Consider the following 22,646-nt stretch of genomic DNA (forward strand, 5'->3'; position numbering starts at 1 on the left):
AGGAAACCAGATAATTCTACAGCTAAAATTTTTTGGCTAATTTATTTAAATACTATTTGAACTTTTAGAATAAATGTCAGAGAAAATGGGACAGTCCTTGCCAGCCACCTTCTTTGGAGTTACACCTTACAAATATCATCCAAATGTTAGGTGTTTCCTTAAAAGAAAAAAAAAATAATAGCTGCTGTGCTCACCGCAAAGGGTTATTACTTGGATCAGAAGAAACATAAATGTGATCTGTCATATATTAAAGGATATTATACAAATATATTGAAGAAAGTCTGATGTCCCAAATCTGCCCCTTGTAGACAGGTGGTCTTATTAATAAAACATAGAATAAATTTACCACATGTAAAAGTGCTTGAAGGACAAATGGGTAATAATTTCCAGGTGAAAGCATGTGGCAAAATGTTTTATATAATGGAGACCTAGATGTGTTTGTGACAAAATAAATGTTGGCCCTTTCTAAAAGTACTTTTCTTGTGTGTCCATAATTTAACATTAAGCTATTATTCACCTCACAGATAATAAAACAAAAAATGCACTTAGCATATTAGATGGGAAATAACTTCGACAAAGCACTACAATCAACGGATTCTGACAATCTTTGCTCTGAGAGGAGCTTTTTGAGGATATCTTTTCTAATTTCCTGGTTTCTAAAGTGAGGAAACCAAATTCTCCATCTCAGTCTCTCTGTGGCAGAGTTAGTACTATTGAGATCCTTCAGGGCTTTTTACTGCACAGAATCTGGTAATCCACAAGCCCTGGAGGCCAGATGGGGTGGGAGGTATAAGCCAGTACTGTAGCTCATGATGGCACTTCACCAACCCTGAGGAGGGTATGAACTGTTCTCTCTGAACATTCTCTTCCAAAGCCCAAGTAGAAAGAGAATTGGCAAGTGTGGCTGTGGCAACACATAACAATTTAACCTTCTTAGAGGGAGAGAGGGACAAGTGGTAAAGGATCAGCATACCACTATTGTTACTTTCTTGAAAAGCCATTACCATGTTACACACTACCATACCTTGACAACAGCTGTCAGATTAGAGTAGGTGAACAGACCCTGATGGTGTGATTTGGATCTTTTAGGCTAAACAACCCCAAAAAAACTGTTACTTAATACCTTCTCTTTCTCAGCTAGCAGAGTTCTTTAAAATATATTACTGAATCACAGAAACTTGGAAATGGAAAGGAACTAAGAAATCACTAATACCAATAATAAATAGATAAGGAAGTAGGTCCAAGGTCAGTAGAGCAAGGGTTAGAAATCGAGGCTTGTGACTTGAGATTCGCTCAAGAAGTTGACCTACTGTCTTATCCTAAAATGCCTAACAGTTTTATCCTAAAATGCTTAATCCATCGATCATTAAGTAGAGAATGACCATCTATTATGTGCCACCTGGGAGCTTTCTTTTTTTTTTTTGGAGACAGAGTCTCACTCTGTTGTCCTGAGTAGAGTGCTGTGGTGTCAGCCTAGCTCACCGCAATCTCAAACTCCTAGGCTCAAGCAATCCTCCCACATCAGCCTTCCAGAGTGCTAGGATTACAGGCGTGAGCCACTGTGGCTGGCCAGAGCTTTCTTTCTAATCAGAGACAAGACTAGCAAACATTAAATATAAAATTGAGTAAGCTGGCAAATCATTAAAGCTACCTAGATAGGCACAGTTCAGATAAAACCACTGATGGCTGGAAAGGTTAGTGAGGTTTCACAGTGATAGGATTTGAGGTAGGCTTTAAAGCAGAGCTTGTGAACTAGAACCTGTAGACCAGATTTAGCCTCTACACATGATCTGTTTGCCCCTCACTGTGATGAGTCAGTGTCTTTTTCCCCAAAAAATTGAGTTTTCACATAAAAATCCCAATTTCTGATGTAACAAAAAACTGCAACACTTGGCTTGTACTCCCAGTATTAACAAGGGTTATATATAGCTAAGGCAGCTGAACCCTTAGACACTGTGTAAACCGTCAGCTCAACACTTAAGAGACAATCCCATTACCTGGCTGGCTCTCGGGGCAGTGGGTTTGTTACCCCTAATTTAGGAATAGGAAAGGCAGCCCAGAAAGGAGAATGAGACAAAGAAGTAAAGATGACTGGGTATGTCATGGTGTGAGAGAAAATGTTGAGATATTTCTAACTAGAACAGTTTTCATGTAGGAAAAGGTTTAGTCCTCATAAACCAATTAGCTGTGCAATGAGGGAAAATTTGTTCCCTAGGCCAAAACATATGGCTGAAACTAACAGAAAAGTCTGGTGATAGGCAGTGCAACCACTTTAATAAATAAACTAAAATTAAACAAATAAAATGTGCATTGCTGATTATGGACCAAGAATGCTAATTCTACATATATAGGGTACTACATAGGGTAACATATTCATTTTCCTTCTATTCATTACCTTCATTTTGGCATACTTTAAAACTAACACAATTTAAATTTTGAAGTTTACATTAAAATACAATTATAAATCTCATATATTAAAAAATATAATTTGTATTGCATAATGACATGTGACTTGCTTTTACTGAACTCCATTATATAGTGCTGGTGGTAGGAGGTACGGCTCACACTTTTTTCCCTCGGCAAGTTTGTACCCCACTTAGTTTAAGATATCACAACTCTCACACTATTATTACTCTGGATTTGGCTCTTCCATTGCCTTTATGATCTTCCACTGTTCATTTCCACAATTAAGCCCCAATTAGCCCATGATATGCAAAGGGGTTCAGAAAAAAAGAGCCCCATCTCAGCCTGGAAATCTGCCCTAACAAAAGGTAAAGAAGTTCTCCTGGATGTTTTTGTTGGGAAGCTACAATTCAAATTTACAAACCATACCCTAATATAAAGAAGGTTAAGAAGTACTACCCCAGTGACTAGTATAAAGAAGGTTAAGAAGTACTACCCCAGTGAGACTACTACATATTCATACAAAGAGCTGCTTTTCAAACCACAGGGTCTTGGCCTGGTCTTCATTAACCCTATTTTCTGTTAAATACCCAGATTAAAAGAATACAGTACTCAGAGCACTCAGCACATAACTAATCCTTTCCTTTTAGTCCAAGTTCAGCAGGTGGTATTTGGCACCACCCAGTGGCAATCTTTTCTTATGTTCACGTAAATAAATAGCAACTTTGCAAACTCTTGATCACAAGAGAGAATACCTCAATTGACAGACACTAGTAAACAAACTGCAAATCAAGTTAAAGCAGTTTCATTTTTAAAAAGCCATCTACTTTTAAAAGTTCAGACCGTTTTAAGATTGTTTTCCTGGCTTCCTGTCCCCTTAAAGATGAATAGCTTAGGTAGTTTAAAAACAACAAAGAATGGCTCACGCCTGTAATCCTAGCACTCTGGGAGGCTGAGGCGGGTGGATTGCTCAAGGTCAGGAGTTGGAAACCAGCCTAAGCAAGAGGAAGACCCTGTCTCTACTATCAATAAAAAGAAATTAATTGGCCAACTAATATATAATAGAAAAAATTAGCCGGGCATGGTGGCGCATGCCTGTAGTCTCAGCTACTCGGGAGGTGGAGGCAGGAGGATCGCTTGAGCCCAGGAGTTTGAGGTTGCTGTGAGCTAGGCTGACGCCATGGCACTCACTCTAGCCTGGGCAACAAAGTGAGATTCTGTCTCAAAAAAAAAAAATAAAAAATAAAAAAAATTCTTCTTTTCTTCTCTAACTGTATACATATACTGGTTTTAAAATAAAATTACCATGTTAGAAGGAAGGGTCCATTTGTAAGGTATAGTAGTGTATTTTTCTTTTCTTTATTTTTTTTGAGACAAATGTGGTGGCATCATCATAGCTCACTGCAATCTCAAACTCCTGGCCTCAAGTGACCCTCTTGCCGCAGCCTTCTGAAGTGCTGGGATTCCAGGTGTGAGCCACTGTGCCTGGCCTGAATTTTTCTTATGAGAAAATAGGAGTGTCATCATCAGTGCTTTAAAGATAATATATGTTTTAACTAACTTGGAAGAAAAGCAAAATTCTAGACATAGAAATGTATTTTCTCAAATTATTCTTTTTTCGAACTGGATTCAGTCCCAGGCTACTGCTTACATCAGTGGTCCCTTCTAGGAAGAGGCTGGAGGGCTTGCATCCCACTGGAAGGGCATGAGGCACCTGTGGCCACAGCAGGGAATTAACAAATGAAGGACCATAACTGCCCCTCAAGAACTGAAGAATTTGTTAAAGTTTGAATATTGGGGAACATAGACCAAGGCTGTGCCCTGATTTTCCATTTCCCAAAGTCATACTTTAAGTTAAAAACTTCCGTTCTGCAAATTTCCATCAATCAAAAGAAAATATAGAACTTAAATCATAGGATCTTCTCAAAAAGAAGAGGAAAAAAACAGTTCTTCCCAGGAGTAGTTTTCTTTTCTTTTCTTTTTTGGTGTCTTAAATGTCAATAATCACAAAAACTTCTGGCTTCTCTTCATTATAGACCTGCATTGCTGAATATGTTATTGCTTTGACTTCTGTTCCCTAAAGTTGGGGTTAGAGAAAAAACAAGTAGGAAAAAAGGACATGGAAGTCAGATTCATTAACTCTAGCAACAACTAGCAGAGAATCAAAATTTTAACATTATTCTGAAAAGCTAAAAACTCACAAAACAAATAGCTATCAAATTAATGCAGTATTATACATTGGTCCAACAGAAATAGGAAGCAATACGTGCACAGTGGAGTTAGGAGTAAAAATTACAATCAACAGAAACTGACTCATCTTGCCACCATCAAATCTAGCATCCTGCTATGTACCTATACATTAGCCTTTTCTCCAGTTACAGTGAGTGCCCAGTCCCTGCTCCTATCAGTCCCTGGCCTTGTTTCCACCTGGAAGTTGTCTGACTTACCTGGGCACCAGATTTTTCATTTATATAGCTAGTTGAATCAAAGAATATAAGCTTTTCTACTGTTTGGCTCAGAGCTCCTTCTCATGCCTAAAACCACCTCCTTATACTGATCTACGGCCTAGGAATTCAACCGATTCTCTTCTTCTCAGCTGCCAATATTCACTTCACCTCTTGGGATTCTTTCCTTTCCAAGTCTAGCTGAAGAGTGAGATATAGTTTCCCAGGTCAAAAGCGCTCCACACGATTCTGATACATGACACTCTACCCCACCCTGCCCTAGTTTAGAACCATAGGATTAGATGTTCTCTTAGGTTCCTTCCAGCTCTAAAAAGAACCTACAATAATTCTGTGCACCACAAAAATGTATCAAGCAGTAGGTGAATGGCATTGGCTAGTTCCATACTTCAGAAATCTGAAGATTTCACAAAAGGATTTGAGTGGCACCATCTTTGCTTTTTCCCCTCTGCCATAATCACCTGGCAAAAGCACAAGGTGAATCAAATTCAATACCATGCTAACTTGTATCACCTTAAATATATGTCCACAGATCTCAACAGGCATTTAGCACTGACCAGTAATCCTGCATTTACCACTAAATTCCCTTTCTCACTCTCTGAGACAATTATTTCACATCTCCTCTAACATTCCTCCCTTAATCTCACCCTCAATCAACCGTGCTTCCTAAAGAAAATTACAATCAACAGAAACTGACTCATCTTGCCACCATCAAATCTAGCATCCTGCTATGTATCTATACATTAGCCTTTTCTCCAGTTACAGTGAGTGCCCTGTCCCTGCTCCTATCAGACAGCCAACTTCTCCAATGGAGCACCCGATCCCACATCTCCACCTACCAACATTTACCAAAGAAGCTGTAGCCCTATCTGTACAACCTTGCCTCCTACTATCCTCCCTTCTCTCTCTCTCAGCATTAGCTTGCAGTTCCTTTTTTTTTTTTTTTTTTTTTTTTTTGAGACAGAGTCTCGCTTTCTTGCCTAGGCTAGAGTGAGTGCCGTGGCGTCAGCCTAGCTCACAGCAACCTCAAACTCCTGGGCTCAAGCGATCCTCCTGCCTCAGCCTCCCGAGTAGCTGGGACTACAGGCACAAGCCACCATGCCCGGCTGATTTTTTATATATATATATTAGTTGGCCAATTAATTTCTTTCTATTTTTATGGTAGAGACGGGGTCTCGCTCAGGCTGGTTTTGAACTCCTGACCTTGAGCAATCCGCCCGCCTCGGCCTCCCAGAGTGCTAGGATTACAGGCGTGAGCCACCGCGCCCGGCCAGCTTGCAGTTCCTTGAACATAACTCACCTCACTTTGGAGCCTTTACACCTGTTTCTTTTGCCTAAAACGGTTCTCCCATATTTCTGCTCACTCTCATTTCTTTGGCCTGTGCTCAAATGTCATCTCTTTAAATATGCCTTTTCTGACCACGCTTTCCCCTCCTCCAACCATTCTTACCATACCCTGATGGCACTGTTCACTAACTGAAATTATATTATTTGTTTACATGTTTGTCTGGCTTTCTTCTCCTACTAGATTTTGACCTCATTAAGTTAAGAGACCTCATTTGTCCTGTTATGTCTCTACCTAAAGTGCCTTACATTGTAGGCACTTGATAAATACTTGCTGAATGTATGTATGAATTAATGGATGGGTAAGACATAGATTAGTAGAGAGAAGGACAACATTAAAATGAGGAAGATATTATTATACCAGGAACTAGATATTTTAATATGCTATTCATAAAAGTCCTTTTTGCTTTGAAAGGCTATTTGATTATTCATTCAAAAAACAACTAGTAAAACTGGCACACTGGCAAAACTCTAAATGAACAGAAACATGTGACAGATTATTTATTGTTTTGTTTTGTGACATGAAATCAAAGGGGAATTCTGAGTAAAAACAAGAGGAAAAAGTTTTTACTATGTGTTGTGTGTAAAACAGATCTTTTGTTAATATGCATATAATTAATAGTCTAAGATTGTAAGACTTCTTTTACTTTTTATTTTTTCATTTTTTAGAGACGGGGTCATGCTCTGTTGTCCAAACTGGAGTGCTGTGGCACAATCACAGCTCACTGTAGTGTCAAATTTCCTGGACTCAAGTGATCCTCCTACCTCAGCCTCCCAAGTAGCTGGGAATGCATGTGTGCAACACCACGCCTGGATAATTTTCCTTATTTTTTTTGCAGAGATGGACGTCTCACTATGTTGTCCACGTTGGTCTTGAACTTCTGGCCTCAAGCAATCCTTCCACCTTGGCCTCTCAAACTGCTGAGATTATAGGCATGAGCCACCACATCCAGCCAATTTATTTATTTATTTTTTAAATGTAGTTTAAAAAGCAAAAGAAGGCCAGCCATGGCGGCACACACCTGTACTCCCAACTACTTGGGAAGCTGAGATGGGAGGATTGCTTGAACCCAGGAGATGGAGGTTATAGTGAACTATGATAATGCCACTGTACTCCAGCCTGGGTGACAGACCAAGACCCTGTCTCTAAAGAAGAAAAAAAAAATTAATTTTCAATTCCTATGCCTCTCCCTATTGGGCTTTCTTCTTTATGCTTCTCTCCACTGAGGCACTCTTACCAGACTTCATTTCATTATATTATAACTGAAGAAATGATACTGCAGCTACTGGAAGCAACTTGGCTATCCCAGTCACCTACACTAATTTAGGCCTTCTTGGCCTAAATGCAGGTCAGCAAAATATAGCCCACAGGCCAAATCTGGCCTGCTACCTATTTTTGTACAGACTCATAAAATAAGAGTGGGTTTTTTTTTATTTTTTAATGGTTGGGGAAAAATATCAAAAGAATAGTATTTCATGACATTTGAAAATAATATGAAATTCAAATTTCAATGTTCATAAATAAAGTTTTACTAGAACACAACATTCATTTATGTACTATCTATGGCTGCTTTAGTGCTACAACCAAAGAGTTGAGTAGTTGCTGTTCTATCACTTTTGGTCCACAGATCTTCAAACATTTATTATCTGTCCATTTACAGAAAAAAATTGCCAATCCCTGTTCCAACAGATTTCCCTATAGCAGAGTGCAGCCATACAGGTCAGCAAATACAGAATTTAGAGAAGCACAAAAGGTAGAAGGTACTTTAGCAAATATCTAGTCCAACATCTTCATAATGGGAGAAGAAACCAAAGCTCAAAAAGGCAAAGGGACTTTTAAGGCCCACAGCAATCTAAGCAAACCTGACCCCGGAACCCAATGCTAACTTCTAGGCCACCAAATCAGATGTGTAAAATCACAATATTTTAACATAATATATCCCAATGGATCAGAGAAGTTTGAGAAAAATGTATCACTTTACACCAATTATTAGAACTAGCTGAAGTTTACTATCACATATACAGACTTTATGGTAAGGAAGTTTTTAATGTTTTCAAGGGCTGGATTTTAAAACATACCTGAGGGTGCTTGGACAATGAAAATTCTTCTCCCCACCTTGAGAAGGAAAATTAAAACATGATTAAGATTTCCAAGATTTAACACTTTTTCTCCATATGTTTTTAAATAAGCCTTATAAATGTGGTTAAAGCCAAAAGAGATGGAAGGGGTAGGGCAACTATAAGTTTCATTTTGATTTGCCTAAAGATACAGATGTTGAGAGAGTGTGTGCAACAGGCATTGGCTGCTCTAAGGTTTAATAGTTCCTCTCAAAATAAAAGTGCCCCAACATGGTGTGGCCAGGCTGGATTCTCAATAAAATTTTTTTAATAAATACTCTTTCATAACAGAGTAGCATGTTCAAAATTTTACTGTACTCAGAGCTATAAAACTAAATAACCTCTCCCATTGGAGAAAGCAGGTCTGAGTACTACAAAGGCAAAATACTAGATTCTGTAATATGGTCTAAACTTGATTTGCATTTTACAACTTTTCCAAAAATGCTCATGATCTGTATAAAGGCTGCTAGAACTTGGAGTAAGTCTCCTCACTCCCTTTGAGACTAATATGGCTGAAAATCACAACATGGTGTAGTACAAAGAGCAAAGTTTTAAAATTCTGTTCAATCACTTATTAGCTAAATACGTTTGGACAAGTGTGTTTCCTTATTCTTAAAAAATAAAAAAAAAAAATTGGCTGGTCTGATAGTAGTGGGTTATCAGAACTTATTAACATTAGTGTCACTAAAAGTTGGTATTCAACCCCCCACTGCTAAATTTGACTGGCTTAAAAAAAAAAAAAAAAAAGGATGGGGAGATAATAAGAGACTTCACTTTATAAAAAGAAACTAATGAAATTTAATATAAAAGGGGGCCAGGCACAGTGGTGTATGCTTGTATTCCCAGCTATTCAGGAGGTTAAGACAGGAAGATCACTTGAGCCCAGGTATTTGAGGCTATAGTGAGCTATGATTAAGCCTGTGAATACACACTGTATTCTAGCCTGGGCAACATAGCAAGACCCTGTCTCTTAAAGCAAAACAAAACAAAATATAAAATAAAATGGAAAAGATAAGCTATATCTAGAAATAACCTAAAAGATAAAATTAAGTGACTGAAGAAACTTGGGAAACAAGACCAATCAGAATGACCTAATCAAGTGTTTGCAAACTCTGGAAGGAAAAGAAAAGTATAATTTGTTAATAGACGGAACTGGTACTTGCTTCTAAGCCTTTAGGCTAAGATTGAGTATAATGGAAGGAACTGGTTTAAATAAGTAGAGCAGTGAGGATCTATGAGAAAGGATGTGTCAGTGTTTCCCATCTACCAAGCTGGGCTCTATTTAATGCTGTGCCATTTAGCAATTATATTTTGAGATATATATTTTCTTCCTAAAAATCAACAAGTTGAGAATCAGGCTTAATAACCACAATCAACTTTATTCTGACAAATTTATAGTCCTTCAAACTTCAGGTGAGCCCTCAATCCCACTCCTAGGTGTCTAACTAAACTTAATCTGCAAAACCCTATTTTGTAGATAGAGTTTAGTAATCTGCTAACTTACATTTCTGTCTGTCTTCTTGCCCACTGAGTTCAATGAACGATATAACTTTAACATCTTTCATGATTTGGTATTGAAAAGTTTCCAAACTTACCCAATTGACCGTACTTTGAAATTTCTTTGATCGATATTAAGTACTTTCACTTCCTAAAGAGGAAAAAAAATTTTTTAATTAAAAAAGTTTTCATAATAGACCATCTATTAAATCATGTCTAGGTTTTTCTAGAAAATAATAGCATACAACTTCGCTGAAGCAAAGACAATTAAAATGTTAAGTAAAAAAACAAACTAGCTTTGCACAGTGGCAGTATCGTAGCCAATGAGGTTTATCCGAGGCGCGATTATTGCTAATTGAAAACTTTTCCCAATACCCCGCCATGACGACTTGAAATATAGTCGGCATTGGCAATTTTTGACAGTCTCTACGGAGACTGAACAAAAACAAAAAAAAACAAACAAACAAAAAAAAAAAAACTAAATATATTTCAAGGAAATGTTTTTTTCTTACATACTCAAGGGAGGTATTCTTGAAAAATGTACAATCTAAAAACACAAGTCAAAAGAATTTCTCTGAAAGCTATACGATCAAAGAGGAGGACATAGGATTTCACTCACTCACAGCCTATTTTATATAATATTGTAGGCACTTGAACTCTGTAGGTTGACTAACTCAGTTGGTAGAGTGTATGTAGAGCAGCTGGTAAGGGAGAGAATGGAGAAGTTAAGGAAGCAGGGAGGGTCATCTGTGTTAGATAACAATGATGTTGGAAAGCTGTTCCCTTCTACAGGTTGACAGCGGCAAGCAATCTCCATTGGCTTTTTCTTTTTTTCAAGTTAAGGAAAACTAAAGGCAGCAATTGATAGAGCTACTACATTTCAAATGAACAAAAGGAACATACGGTTGGACATAAACATAGCTCAAATTTGGGAAACAAAAAGTGTGAAGACTGCAGGTGCATCCTTATCACATAAGTCTGATTAGTAATTAGTACATGGGCTGGGAGTGGTGGCTCACATCTGTAATCCTAGCACTCTGGGAGGCCGAGGCAGGCTGATCGCTCAAGGTCAGGAGTTTGAAACCAGCCAGAGCAAGAGCGAGACCCCGTTTCTCCTAAAAATATATATAAAAAAATTAACCGGGCATGGTGGTGCATGCCTGTAGTCCCAGCTACTCAGGAGGCTGAGGCAGGAGGATTGCCTGAGCCCAGAATTTGAGGTTGCTGTGAGGTAGGCTGATGCCACGGCACCCTAGCCCAGGCAAAAGAGTGAGACTGTCTCAAAAAAAAAAAGTACATGATCAGAGATCTAAATACAAAATGCTTACATTAACACATAGTTATGGTCCGGTTAACCAGGAAGTGCCTGTGGTCATTATAATTTCTACAAATAAATATCTTACATATCTGTACGGTTTGGTTTTTGCATCACATGTTCTATTTTAAAACATGAACTAAGAACCCATTTGCTCAGTAAAAAGAAAAACCTTTGCTTACCCGGGGTATGAAGAATTCATCAGCACTGAACTTATAAAGCCATTCATCCAAAAAGTGAAACAGAAGAGACTGTAAGTCATCTCCTACACAGGATCAAAAAAAGCCATAGCAGTATGTTGTTTAATAATCTGGTCTCAAAAAACTTATTTAAATTTAAAAGTGCAATGGATTTCTTAGGCTAGTTGAAAGAGGAAGAACAGGCTCATGATCAATTTTGTTATACTTAATGTGAAAATATACTCAGATTATGTAGAATACTGCACATTTATATAACAATTTCTTTCTTGTGAATAAATGCGTTACCTTGAGTTTCCACTTCTACTGTTTGGAGGGGCTCCACAGTCCCAGTATCTGTCATGTAACCAAACATGGCCATTGCACATTGCTCAAATGCTTCCTCCAAAGTATCTCCCCATGCATGTAACCTAAAGAAACATATTCATGCTATGTGTAATATAATCCATTACAAGGAAGAAAACTTGACAGCAAAGTCAAAATAAAATCAGTATGAGGCTGGGTGCAGGGATTCATGCCTGTAATCCTAGCACTAATTCGGAGGCTAACTGGGAAGGATTGTTTGAGGCTAGGCAATTGAGATCAGTCTGGACAACATAGTGAGATCCTCTCTCTAAAAAAATGAAAAAAATTAGCCAGCCATGGTGGCACAGTTCTATAGTCCTGGCTACTCAGGACGCTGAAGCAGGAAGATTATTTGAGCCCAGGAGTTTGATCACATCACTGCACTCTAGCCTGGGTGACAGAGCAAGACTCTGTCTCTAAAAATAAACAAAAATTTAAAAAATAAAATCAAGCCAGGCGCGGTGGCTCACGCCTGTAATCCTAGCACTCTGGGAGGCTGAGGCGGGCGGATTTCTTGAGGTCAGGAGTTCGAAACCAGCCTGAGCAAGAGCAAGACCCCATCTCTACTATAAATAGAAAGAAATTAATTGGCCAACTAATATATAGAAAAAATTAGCGGGGCATGGTGGCACATGCCTGTAGTCCCAGCTACTCGGGAGACTGAGGCAGAAGGATTGCTTGAGCCCAGGAGTTTGAGGTTGCTGTGAGCTAGGCTGACGCCATGGCACTCACTCTAGCCTGGGCAACAAAGCGAGACTCTGTCTCAAAAAAAAATAAAAAAATAAAAAAAAATAAAATCAATATGATAAATACACAACTAAATCAGTGCCTCAATCAATTTAATGGCACTGATATTGGCTGCTCTTAAACCATCATTTTCATGTTGTGAAGGAATCAAAATTAGAGGAGAAAAATTAAAACAGGGGCCACCAAGATCAAAATATTCAGCTTTCCTATATAAAGACACAGTTTCAAGGTAACAAACTCTAGCTATACTCACTGAACATCCGCTGTATGATCCAAATCTGAGAGAGAAAGGGAAAAGCGCTTATAAGTCACTAAACTTGACTCTCACATCACAAGAAAATAGCTTTAGTTTATTATTATTAAGAACATCATCCTTGGAGACCAAGAGAATATGGGGAAGCCCATACCTTTTCCTATTCGTTGACTCAACAAAGATAATTACTTGTTAGGGTAATTTTTTTTTATTTTTATTTTTTTTTTAGTAGAGACAGGGTCTTGCTCTTGCTCAGGCTGGTTTCAAACTCCTGAGCTCAAAGCATCCTCCCACCTTGGCCTTCCAGAGTGCTAGGATTATAGGTATGAGCCACCTGGCTTGACCCAAGGGTAATTTTTTTAAAAGCCAAGGTTTATATTTAAATGAATTATACTTGCTGGAAGACAACAGGGCCAAGGTCTTTTAGGTCTGTGGTCCCTGACACCCCCAACCCCTGCCTGTTAGGAATCTGCCTATTAGGAACTGGGCAACACAGCAGCAGGCAAGCAAACCACGCCTTACCTCCGCCTCCTGTCAGATAATTGGCTGCATTAGATTCTGCATTATTGTGAGTTGTATAATTATTTCATCATATATTACAATGTAATAATAACAGAAATAAAGTGCATAATAAATGTAATGTGCTTGAATCATCCTAAAACCATCCCCCACCCACTCCGTGGAAAAACTCTCTTCCAAGAAACCGGTCCCGGTACAAAAAGGCCAAGACTACTGTTCTAGGTGATCTAAAAAGCATCTTATAGGCCGGGCGAGAGGTGGTTCACGCCTATAATCCTAGGCCAAGGCAGGCAGATTGCTAGAGGTCAGGAATTCGAAACTACTCTGAGCAAGAGCGAGATCCCATCTCTACTATAAATAGAAAGAAATTAATTGGCCAGCTAATATATATAGAAAAAATCAGCCAGGCATGGTGGCATATGCCTGTAGTCCCAGCTACTTGGGAGGCTGAGGCAGTAGGATTGCTTGAGCCCAGGAGTTTGAGGTTGCTGTGAGCTAGGCTGACGCCACAGCACTCACTCTAGCCTGGGCAACAAAGCGAGACTCTGTCTCAAAAAAAAAAAAGTGTTTTATATATTATAATTTCTCAATAAACAAATGTCATTTCCTGCTATTAGATACTTTTTCTCAATAAATAAATCAGTATCTTTTCTAAATATCTACAGCGTAAATGATCAAAATTCTAGCAATTATATTATCATCAAAGACATAAAACTTCAGGCCGGGGCTGGGTGCGGTGGCTCATGCCTGTAATCCTAGCACTCTGTGAGGCCGAGGCCGGTGGATCACTCAAGGTCAGGAGTTTGAAACCAGCCTGAGCTGGTCTAGTGAGACCCCGTCTATACTAGAAAAATAGAAAGAAATTAATTCGCCAACTAAAAATATATAGAAAAAATTAGCCGGGCATGGTGGCGCATGCCTATAGTCCCAGCTACTTGGGAGGCTGAGGCAGGAGGATCACTTGAGCCCAGGAGTTTGAGGTTGCTGTGAGGTAGGCTGATGCCACGGCACTCTAGCCCAGGCAACAGAGTGAGACTCTGTCTCAAAAAAAAAGATATAAAATTCCAGTTTTCTCTGTTTTACCTTTTCATGAACAAGTAACCTAACCCTAGATAAAATTGTTTTGGAAAGTAAACTCTGCAATATATATCATTAGCTTTTTTCTGACATTTCCACAGGAACACCAGAAAGTAACAATGGCTACTATAGCATGCTCCCATTGAATCTGTTATCCTAACTTTTTTGGAATCTCATCTTCACCCGTATCATAACTCCCATCAATTCTTCCCACTTAGGATCATAGAATATTAGGGCTAGAAGGAATTCTTAGACATCATTTCATATAATTCCTTTACTTATGAGAGGAAACCCGAAATCCAAAGAGATTGTGTGACTTGTTCAGGACTACTTACTCTGTTGCTTAGAGGCAGAGTTGGGACTAGAATTGAGGTTTTCTGACCCTCAGTTTAGTGCACTGTGCACTATGACACATTTTCTGGTGGCATTTAAGGTTTGAATTCATCTGTAATTCACTGAGAAATATTACTAAGAATTAAGTTTTAGGCACTCAGGGGCTCAATGCCAGCAGAAATCACAAACTGAAAAAAAGACAGGTATTAACATTAGAGAAATGAAAATGTGCTGACAAAAAGACATATAAGAATATTCACAATGTTATTTCCAAAAATTAAAAACTTGGTGTCCATCAATAAGAGAACAGATAAACTGAAGTATAATCATATAATGGAATACTACTCAGCAGTAAAAAAAAAAAAAAAAGCATGAACTACTACTGATACATGCATTAACATGGATCTCAAAAGTTGAGTGAAAACTGCAGAACTCTCAGTACCTAACGACTCCATCAAAATCACCACACTAGACCAAAATCTAGCATGGCTTCTAGCAGCATAAGGCTGAGTCCCTTAGATGACCATAATCACCCTCTCCTATACCCACCCCCATTAAAATGCCAGCATGAGAAAGTGCAACATAGTCAGGAGAATTTATTGTTTGTCCTAGCCAACACCTGACATAGGCCCCTGACCTCTTTCTTACAGCATGTACTAAAAAGAGCTTACAATTGCAAATATGTATCTCTTACAACTCAGCAGTGTCTTTCTCAAGGACCTGAGAGCCATTTCTTTGAAATGTTATCATCGGGAAGGACGCAGCCTCTGTGTCTCAGTCTCTGTGGGAGGTCAGAATCCTAACTTGGCTAACTGTCAGCTATCAGACACAGCTAGCCTAATCACATTTACACTGACCAACCCTTTGTACTTTTTCAGCTCTCTGACTCACTGAACTCCCACTCTCTCCCCTCCCTCATTCTCCCTTTAAAATGGCCAGTCATCTTTGTACAAATCAGAATTGAGCTCAGCTCTTTCCCCTATGGTCAGTAGTTAATGAAAACAACTTGTATTCATGGCCTTGACTAACATCCAAGTGTGTTTACCTTTGATATGAGTGAAGAAGCCAGACATAGAAGAATCTATAATGTATGGTTCCATTTTTATTAAACTCTAAATAAAACGGGCAAAATTAAGCTATGGTGATTGAAAATACAACAGTGTTTGCCTCAAGGTAAGGGGGTGGAGGACTGGAAAGGAACACAAGGGAACTCTCTAAGGTGATGGAAATATTCTTTTTTTTGGAGAGGGAATCTTGCTCTGTCATCCCAGTCAGAGTGCAGTGGTGTCATCATAGCTCAGTAATGTTATCACAGTTCACTGCAACCTCAAACTCCTGGGCTCAAGGGATCCTCCTGCTTCAGTCTCCCATGTAGCTGGGACTACAGGCACATGCTACCATGCCCGGCTAATTTTTCTATTATCTGTAGGGGTGGAGTCTGCTCCTGAACAGGCTGGTCTTGAACTCCTGACCTCAAGCGATCCTCCAGTGTTGGCCTCCCAAAGTGCTAGGATTACAGGTATGAGCCACTGTGGCAGCCTGGCCTTTTTTGTTGTTCTTTTTTTTCTTTTTTTCTTTTTTTTTTTTTTTTTGAGACAGAGTCTCACTTTGTTGCCCAGGCTAGAGTGAGTTCCATGGCGTCAGCCTAGCTCACAGCAACCTCAAACTCCTGGCTCAAGCAATCCTCCTGCCTCAGCCTCCCAAGTAGCTGGGACTACGGGCATTCGCCACCATGCCCGGCTAATTTTTTGTATATATATTAGTTGGCCAATTAATTTGTTTCTATTTATAGTAGAGACGGGTCTCGCTCTTGCTCAGGCTGGTTTTGAACTCCTGACCTCGAGCAATCCGCCCGCCTCAGCCTCCCAGAGAGCTAGGATTACAGGCGTGAGCCACCGCGCCCGGCCCTCTTTTTTTTCTTAAGCCCCTCCCTTCTAGGATAGAAATGTTCCAAAGTTTGATTGCAGTGTTTGTTACACAAATGTTATCTATTTATCAAAACTCATCGGACTTTACACTTTAGGATCTGAGGACTTTGCTCAGGTATAATATGTAAATTATACCTCAATTTTAAAAAATCAGTTAAAAAAGACAATGACCATTGCCATAGGGCAGTGGTTCTTAAATTTTTGTGTCTCAGGAACTCTTTTATTTTTAGACACAGTCTCACTGTTGTCCAGGCTAGAGTGAGTGCCATGGCGTCAACCTAGCTCACAGCAACCTCAAACTCCTGGGATCAAGCGATCCTCTGCCTCAGCCTCCGGAGTAGCTGGGACTACAGGCATGTGCCACCATGCCTGGCTGATTTTTTCTATATGTATTAGTTGGCCAATTAATTTCTTTCTATTTTATAGTAGAGACGGGGTCTCACTCTTGCTCAGGCTGGTTTCGAACTCCTGACCTCGAGCAATCCGCCCACCTCAGCCTCCCAGAGTGCTAGGATTACAGGCATGAGCCACCACGCCCGGCCTATGGAACTCTTTACTCTCTTAAAAATTATTTAGGATCCCAAAGAGCTTTTTTTATATGGGTTATATCTGTCAATATTAACCACATTGGAAATTTTAACTGAAAAAAATTTTAAATTCTTATTAATTCATTTAAAAATAGCAATAGGCCGGGCGCGGTGGCTCACGCTTGTAATCCTAGCACTCTGGGAGGCCGAGGCGGGCGGATTGCTCAAGGTCAGGAGTTCAAAACCAGCCTGAGCGAGACCCCGTCTCTACTATAAAAAAAAATAGAAATTAATTGGCATACTAATATATATATATATAAAAAACTAGCCGGGCATGGTGGCTCGTGCCTGTAGTCCCAGCAACTCGGGAGGCTGAGGCAGTAGGATTGCTTAAGCCCAGGAATTTGAGGTTGCTGTGAGCTAGGCCGACGCCACGGCACTCACTCTAGCCCGGGCAAGAAAGCGAGACTCTGTCTCAAAAAAAAAAAAAAAAAAAAAAAAGCAATAAACCCATTTTATTTAACATAAATTGCATATTTGGGTTTCATTATTTTTATTACTTTTTTTGTTTGTTTTTTGTTTTTTTGAGACAGAGTCTCACTTTGTTGCCCAGGCTAGAGTGAGTGCCGTGGCGTCAGCCTGGCTCACAGCAACCTCAATCTCCGGGGCTCAGCAATCCTACTGCGTCAGCCTCCCGAGTAGCTGGGACTACAGGCATGCGCCACCATGCCCGGCTAATTTTTTGTATATATATATATATATATTTTTTTTTTTTTTTTTTTTGAGACAAGAGTCTCACCTTGTTGTCCAGGCTAGAGTGAGTGCCGTGGCGTCAGCCTGGCTCACAGCAACCTCAAACTCCTGGGCTCGAGCGATCCTTCTGCCTCAGCCTCCCGAGTAGCTGGGACTACAGGCATGCGCCACCATGCCCGGCTAATTTTTTATATACATATCAGTTGGCCAATTAATTTCTTTCTATTTATAGTAGAGACGGGTCTCGCTCTTGCTCAGGCTGGTTTTGAACTCCTGACCTTGAGCAATCCGCCCGCCTCGGTCTCCCAGAGAGCTAGGATTACAGGCGTGAGCCACCACGCCCTCACGCCCGGCCAATTTTTTGTATATATATTTTTAGTTGGTCAATTAATTTATTTCTATTTTTGGTAGAGACGGGGTCTCGCTCAGGCTGGTTTCGAACTCCTGACTGATGTTGAGCAATCTGCCCGCCTGGGCCTCCCAAAGTGCTAGGATTACAGGCGTGAGCCACCACGCCCGGCCTTATTTTTATTACTTTTTAAGAGACAGGGTCTCTCATGTTGCCTGGTTTGGAATGCGGTGACTATTCACAGGTGCCACCTTCGCACACTACAGCTTTACACTCCTGGGATCAAGTGCCACCATTGTGCATTGCCTTGCATATTTTTATGAAAAACAACTATTTTGTCATAAAATTTAGCAAAGAATGGCAGTTTTGCATTTTTAAAAAATATTTTTAGTGTCTGACTTTCAATGTGTTGCAATATATTCATTTAGTGTAAGTGCATAAATAAAATCCAACCTCATAGAGATGCAGGAGGAAAAGAGGAGAATATTTTAATAGCTTTTCAAGTACTTGTGAATAGTCTTGGATGTTTTACCAACAATCAAAATGTGGCAGTTTTTAAAAGATTAGTTGCGATGTGGAATCTGAAGTCATAACAATGAATTTTTCATACTCTGTAAAATTAAAATCCATTGATCTATTGTACATTTAGAATGACTCTTATCCATGTCTGAGTGTGTAACATTAAGCATTGGAAAATATTAGCTTACTGAGTCATACAGATAATGTTGACATATGTAACTACATAGAATTTTTTAAAAAGCATATTTGTTAATATCACCACCAATCTCATCAGAAAAGTCTTTAAATACTGTGAAGCTGTCATAATGGCAGATATAAGTTTTCCAAAATTCTAATTTCACCTGAAAGCCTGAATTTTATCATTACCAACAAATACTGTCAGTTATTTTCCTTGATGTGACAGATCACTTTGTTCATTTTCAAGAAAATATCTGCCAAATACCCAAGTCAGAATAACAATAGTATGTCTTTCATTCTTTCAATAAAAAAATGGTATTTCATAAAAAAAGCACTTAGTTCAGCTCACAACTCAATTACACAAGTTCTTTCCCTTGTGTAATCAATACTTTGACAAGCAGGCGAAACACTATATATACTTCCCATTTTGTTACACAGAATATTAAAAAGGTATTACTCAGAGTATTAAAAAGTTAAGATTTAATAAAATTGTTTTTACTGATTCATCAAGGACATTCTTAAGTGAAATGACTTTTCTTTTTTAATTTTTTTCCCCTCCTACTCCCCTTTTTTAGTTTTAAGTACATGGTGATGAATACAATGACCACGAATATAGTTTGGTACTACTGCCTCAATTTGTGCTAAGGAGCCAGGAGTTTTACTCACCATTGCTTTTTCACCATAAGTGCAAATATCGAGTAAAAAAAAATTAACATCTCAGTATTATTCTGAAAATAGTTTTGACATCACAGGCTCTCCAAAAGGGTCTGAGGGACACCCCAGGAGTCCGCAGACCATACTTTGAGAATTGCTTCTGTACTAGTTACACAGATATACTCAGTTTCTGAAAATGCACTTATGTACTATTTTATGTGTACATTATATCAATAAAAGCTTTATTTTCTAATACATAGAAGAAAACATGGGAGAATTTTTTTTTTGAGAGAGGCAAATGCCACCACGACCAGCTAATTTAAAAAAATTTTTTGTGGAGATGGAGTCTCGCTATCTTGCCCAGGCTGGTCTGGAACTCCTGGCCTGAAGCATTCCTCCTTCCGCCAACTCACCTCCCACAGTGCTAGGATTGATTACAAGTGTGAGCCACCACACCTGGCAGTGGAGAATTATTTTACAATCTCAAAGTAGGCAAGGCATTCCTAAGTATGGCATTTTAGAAGCCATAAAAAGAAAGGGTTAATAAATTTCACTACATAAAAATACTTTCTGCATAGCAAAAAAGACCAACAATTCAAGAGAAAAAAGGATTAAGAATATTAACATACACACCCCAGAAGGGGAAATACAAATAGCTCCCAAAATACTACAACATGTTCAACTTCACTTATAATAAAAATAATGTAAGTATACTTTACAAATTGGAAAAGACCAAAAAGTATGGTAACAAGTAAATTATAGTAAGTGTGTGGAAAGAATCACATTCATACAATACTCATGAAAGTAGTGCAGGTACAACCTCTGTAGAGAGGAATTTGGCAATAACTGCCAAAGTTAAAAACGCACATAACCTTTAAAAAAAGCCATAGGACTCTTAGCAGTGGAAACAAAAGAATGCACATATCCTTTGACGAAGCAATTTAAACTTTGAGAAATTTATTCTACAGTTACACCTGCACATGTGCAAAACAATGGATGTACAAATACATTCACTACTGCATTATTTCTAAGAGCAAAAGAATAGAAATATCCTAATATCATCAACCGGAAATTGGTTAAATAAATTAAAGTAAATGGCAGCCCGGGCGCGGTGGCTCACGCCTGTAATCCTAACACTCTGGGAGGCCAAGGCGGGCGGATTGCTCCAGGTCAGGAGTTCAAATCCAGCCTGAGCAAGAGTGAGACCCATCTCTACTATAAATAGAAAGAAATTAATTGGCCAACTAATATATACAGAAAGAAATTAGCTAGGCATGGTGGCACATGCCTATTAGTCCCAGCTACTCGGGAGGCTGAAGCAGCAAGATAGCCTGAGTCTAGGAGTTTGAGGTTGCTGTGAGCTTGGCTGACTCCACAGCACTCACTCTAGCCTGGGCAACAAAGTGAGACTGTCTCAAAAAAAATAAAATAAAGTGGCAGAATATTTGTGCATGTACACATAAGAAAAAGGAAACAGGCCGGGCGCTGTGGCTCACGCCTGTAATCCTAGCTCTTGGGAGGCCGAGGCGGGTGGATTGCTCAAGGTCAGGAGTTCGAAACCAGCCTGAGCAAGAGCAAGACCCTATCTCTACTATAAATAGAAAGAAATTAATTGGCCAACTAATATATATAGAAAAAATTAGCCAGGCATGGTGGCGCATGCCTGTAGTCCCAGCTACTCAGGAGGCTGAGGCAGAAGGATCACTCGAGCCCAGGAGTTTGAGGTTGCTGTGAGCTAGGCTGACGCCACGGCACTCACTCTAGCCTGGACAACAAAGTGAGACTCTGTCTCAAAAAAAAAAAAAAAAAAAAAAAAAAGAAAAAGGAAACAATCATTGCTCTAGAGAGGGCGACTATGTAGCTGGGATCAGAGCTGCAAGACTTCACTGCATACCTGTTAATACTTTCTGAATTTTGAACCAATATATATGATCTATTAAAAATACTATTTTAAAATTATTTTCAAGTGAGAGAAAGATACATGATAGGGAGATACGCTGGGTTCGGAAAGCACAGAACATAGAATGCTATGGTAAATAGTTGGACTTTATACTGAGGGCAACAAGAAATTAAAGATTTTAAGCAGAGCAATAAGAGATTTGTTCTCCCCAAAACACGGCCACTTCTAGGGATGATAGCTTATCGTTTAATACAGAATTTAAAGAATTTAAGAATCTGCACTACACATACATATATATTTCTCAGATGAAGGAACTGACAATGCAAAGACAGGTCATGTGATTTACCCACTCACTAAGCTAATAGGAGGCAAAAACAGATGTTTTTACTATCACACGATCATAGTAAAACAATTTAGAAACCCCTGCTTAGCTTTTCGAGTCCTTTAACATTGCCGCACCCTAACCATCCACCCGGTGGGACATAGGTTGGGGTGACAACACCCCAAACGCTTAAAAACAATTATCTTTAGAATTCGTGCACTCGTAGAATTCTCAAAAATAAATGTGATCAGCCACATGTGAAAGTTCAAGAGACTGTAAATGTGGGACCCCAGTTTTCCCGACTGTCAAACCAGGTGGTTTTTCCCCTCAGCATCTCTAGGACAAGTACAAGAGACTACAATACAAGGCGCAATAGGATCTGAAGCACCTATGGCGTGCCTAAGGCGCAGCCGGAAGCCGCGGGTAAGAAGAGGGCATGGCTGTGTGCCCATATCTGAAGAGAGGAAAGCCACCTACTCACATTCGTACTTCTTATTGACTGGCGGATACTTGGCCTTGATCGCCTTCTGCTCCTCGGTCAAATTGTAGTCTCTAACATCTGCCTCTTCCAGCGCCATGATTGCACGATTAGACATTCTACTTCCGCCCTTCATCTGTCGGCCTTCGGCAATGTTACAACTTCCGCTCTAGGCCCCGCCCCTTGGCACGCACCCTTAAAGAACCAAGATGCCATTCTCGAGCTCACGGATGTAGTTTAGCTCCTAAGATTTCCATCCTAGACCCTGCCACTGGGATCGCATGTTTAAAGGGCCAAAACCACATCATCTGTGCTCGTTTCAGCACTAGTTCTCTCTAAAGACTAAGGAAACAAGTTGAAGGGCACATTGAGTTAAACACCTCTAGGCAGGAGAGTTGATAATTAGACTTGAAGGCACCCCACATTTCT

At 39.5% G+C, this 22,646-nt stretch overlaps 1 protein-coding gene and 1 non-coding gene across 5 annotated transcripts in view; one reads left to right on the plus strand and one right to left on the minus strand.

Annotated features, from left to right (window-relative positions):
• The window catches only part of ZBTB8OS (zinc finger and BTB domain containing 8 opposite strand), a 42,325-nt gene extending 19,680 nt beyond the window's left edge, over positions 1-22,645 (minus strand). The window contains exons 1-7 of one of the 4 annotated variants that reach the window (XM_012765393.3): positions 22,221-22,546; positions 12,682-12,706; positions 11,625-11,746; positions 11,322-11,404; positions 9,923-9,975; positions 8,289-8,325; positions 3,982-4,480 (exon numbers count right to left, since the gene is read on the minus strand). In XM_012765393.3, coding sequence (XP_012620847.1) covers positions 4,394-4,480; positions 8,289-8,325; positions 9,923-9,975; positions 11,322-11,404; positions 11,625-11,746; positions 12,682-12,706; positions 22,221-22,353 — 540 coding nt within the window. In that variant the 5' untranslated portion in view covers positions 22,354-22,546 and the 3' untranslated portion in view covers positions 3,982-4,393. Of the gene's footprint in view, positions 1-3,981; positions 4,481-8,288; positions 8,326-9,922; positions 9,976-11,321; positions 11,405-11,624; positions 11,747-12,681; positions 12,707-22,220 lie in introns of those variants that run through there. The other 3 variants (XM_075996213.1, XM_012765397.3, XM_012765395.3) reach the window with 3 other exon arrangements.
• On the plus strand, positions 10,119-10,259 carry LOC142869652 (U4 spliceosomal RNA). The gene has a single exon (XR_012918232.1). It is a non-coding gene; the product is annotated as a U4 spliceosomal RNA (small nuclear RNA).
• Position 22,646: the final 1 nt, after the last annotated feature.

Source organism: Microcebus murinus, chromosome 2, assembly GCF_040939455.1.
Source record: "Microcebus murinus isolate Inina chromosome 2, M.murinus_Inina_mat1.0, whole genome shotgun sequence".
Classification (NCBI taxonomy): Eukaryota; Metazoa; Chordata; class Mammalia; order Primates; family Cheirogaleidae; genus Microcebus; species Microcebus murinus.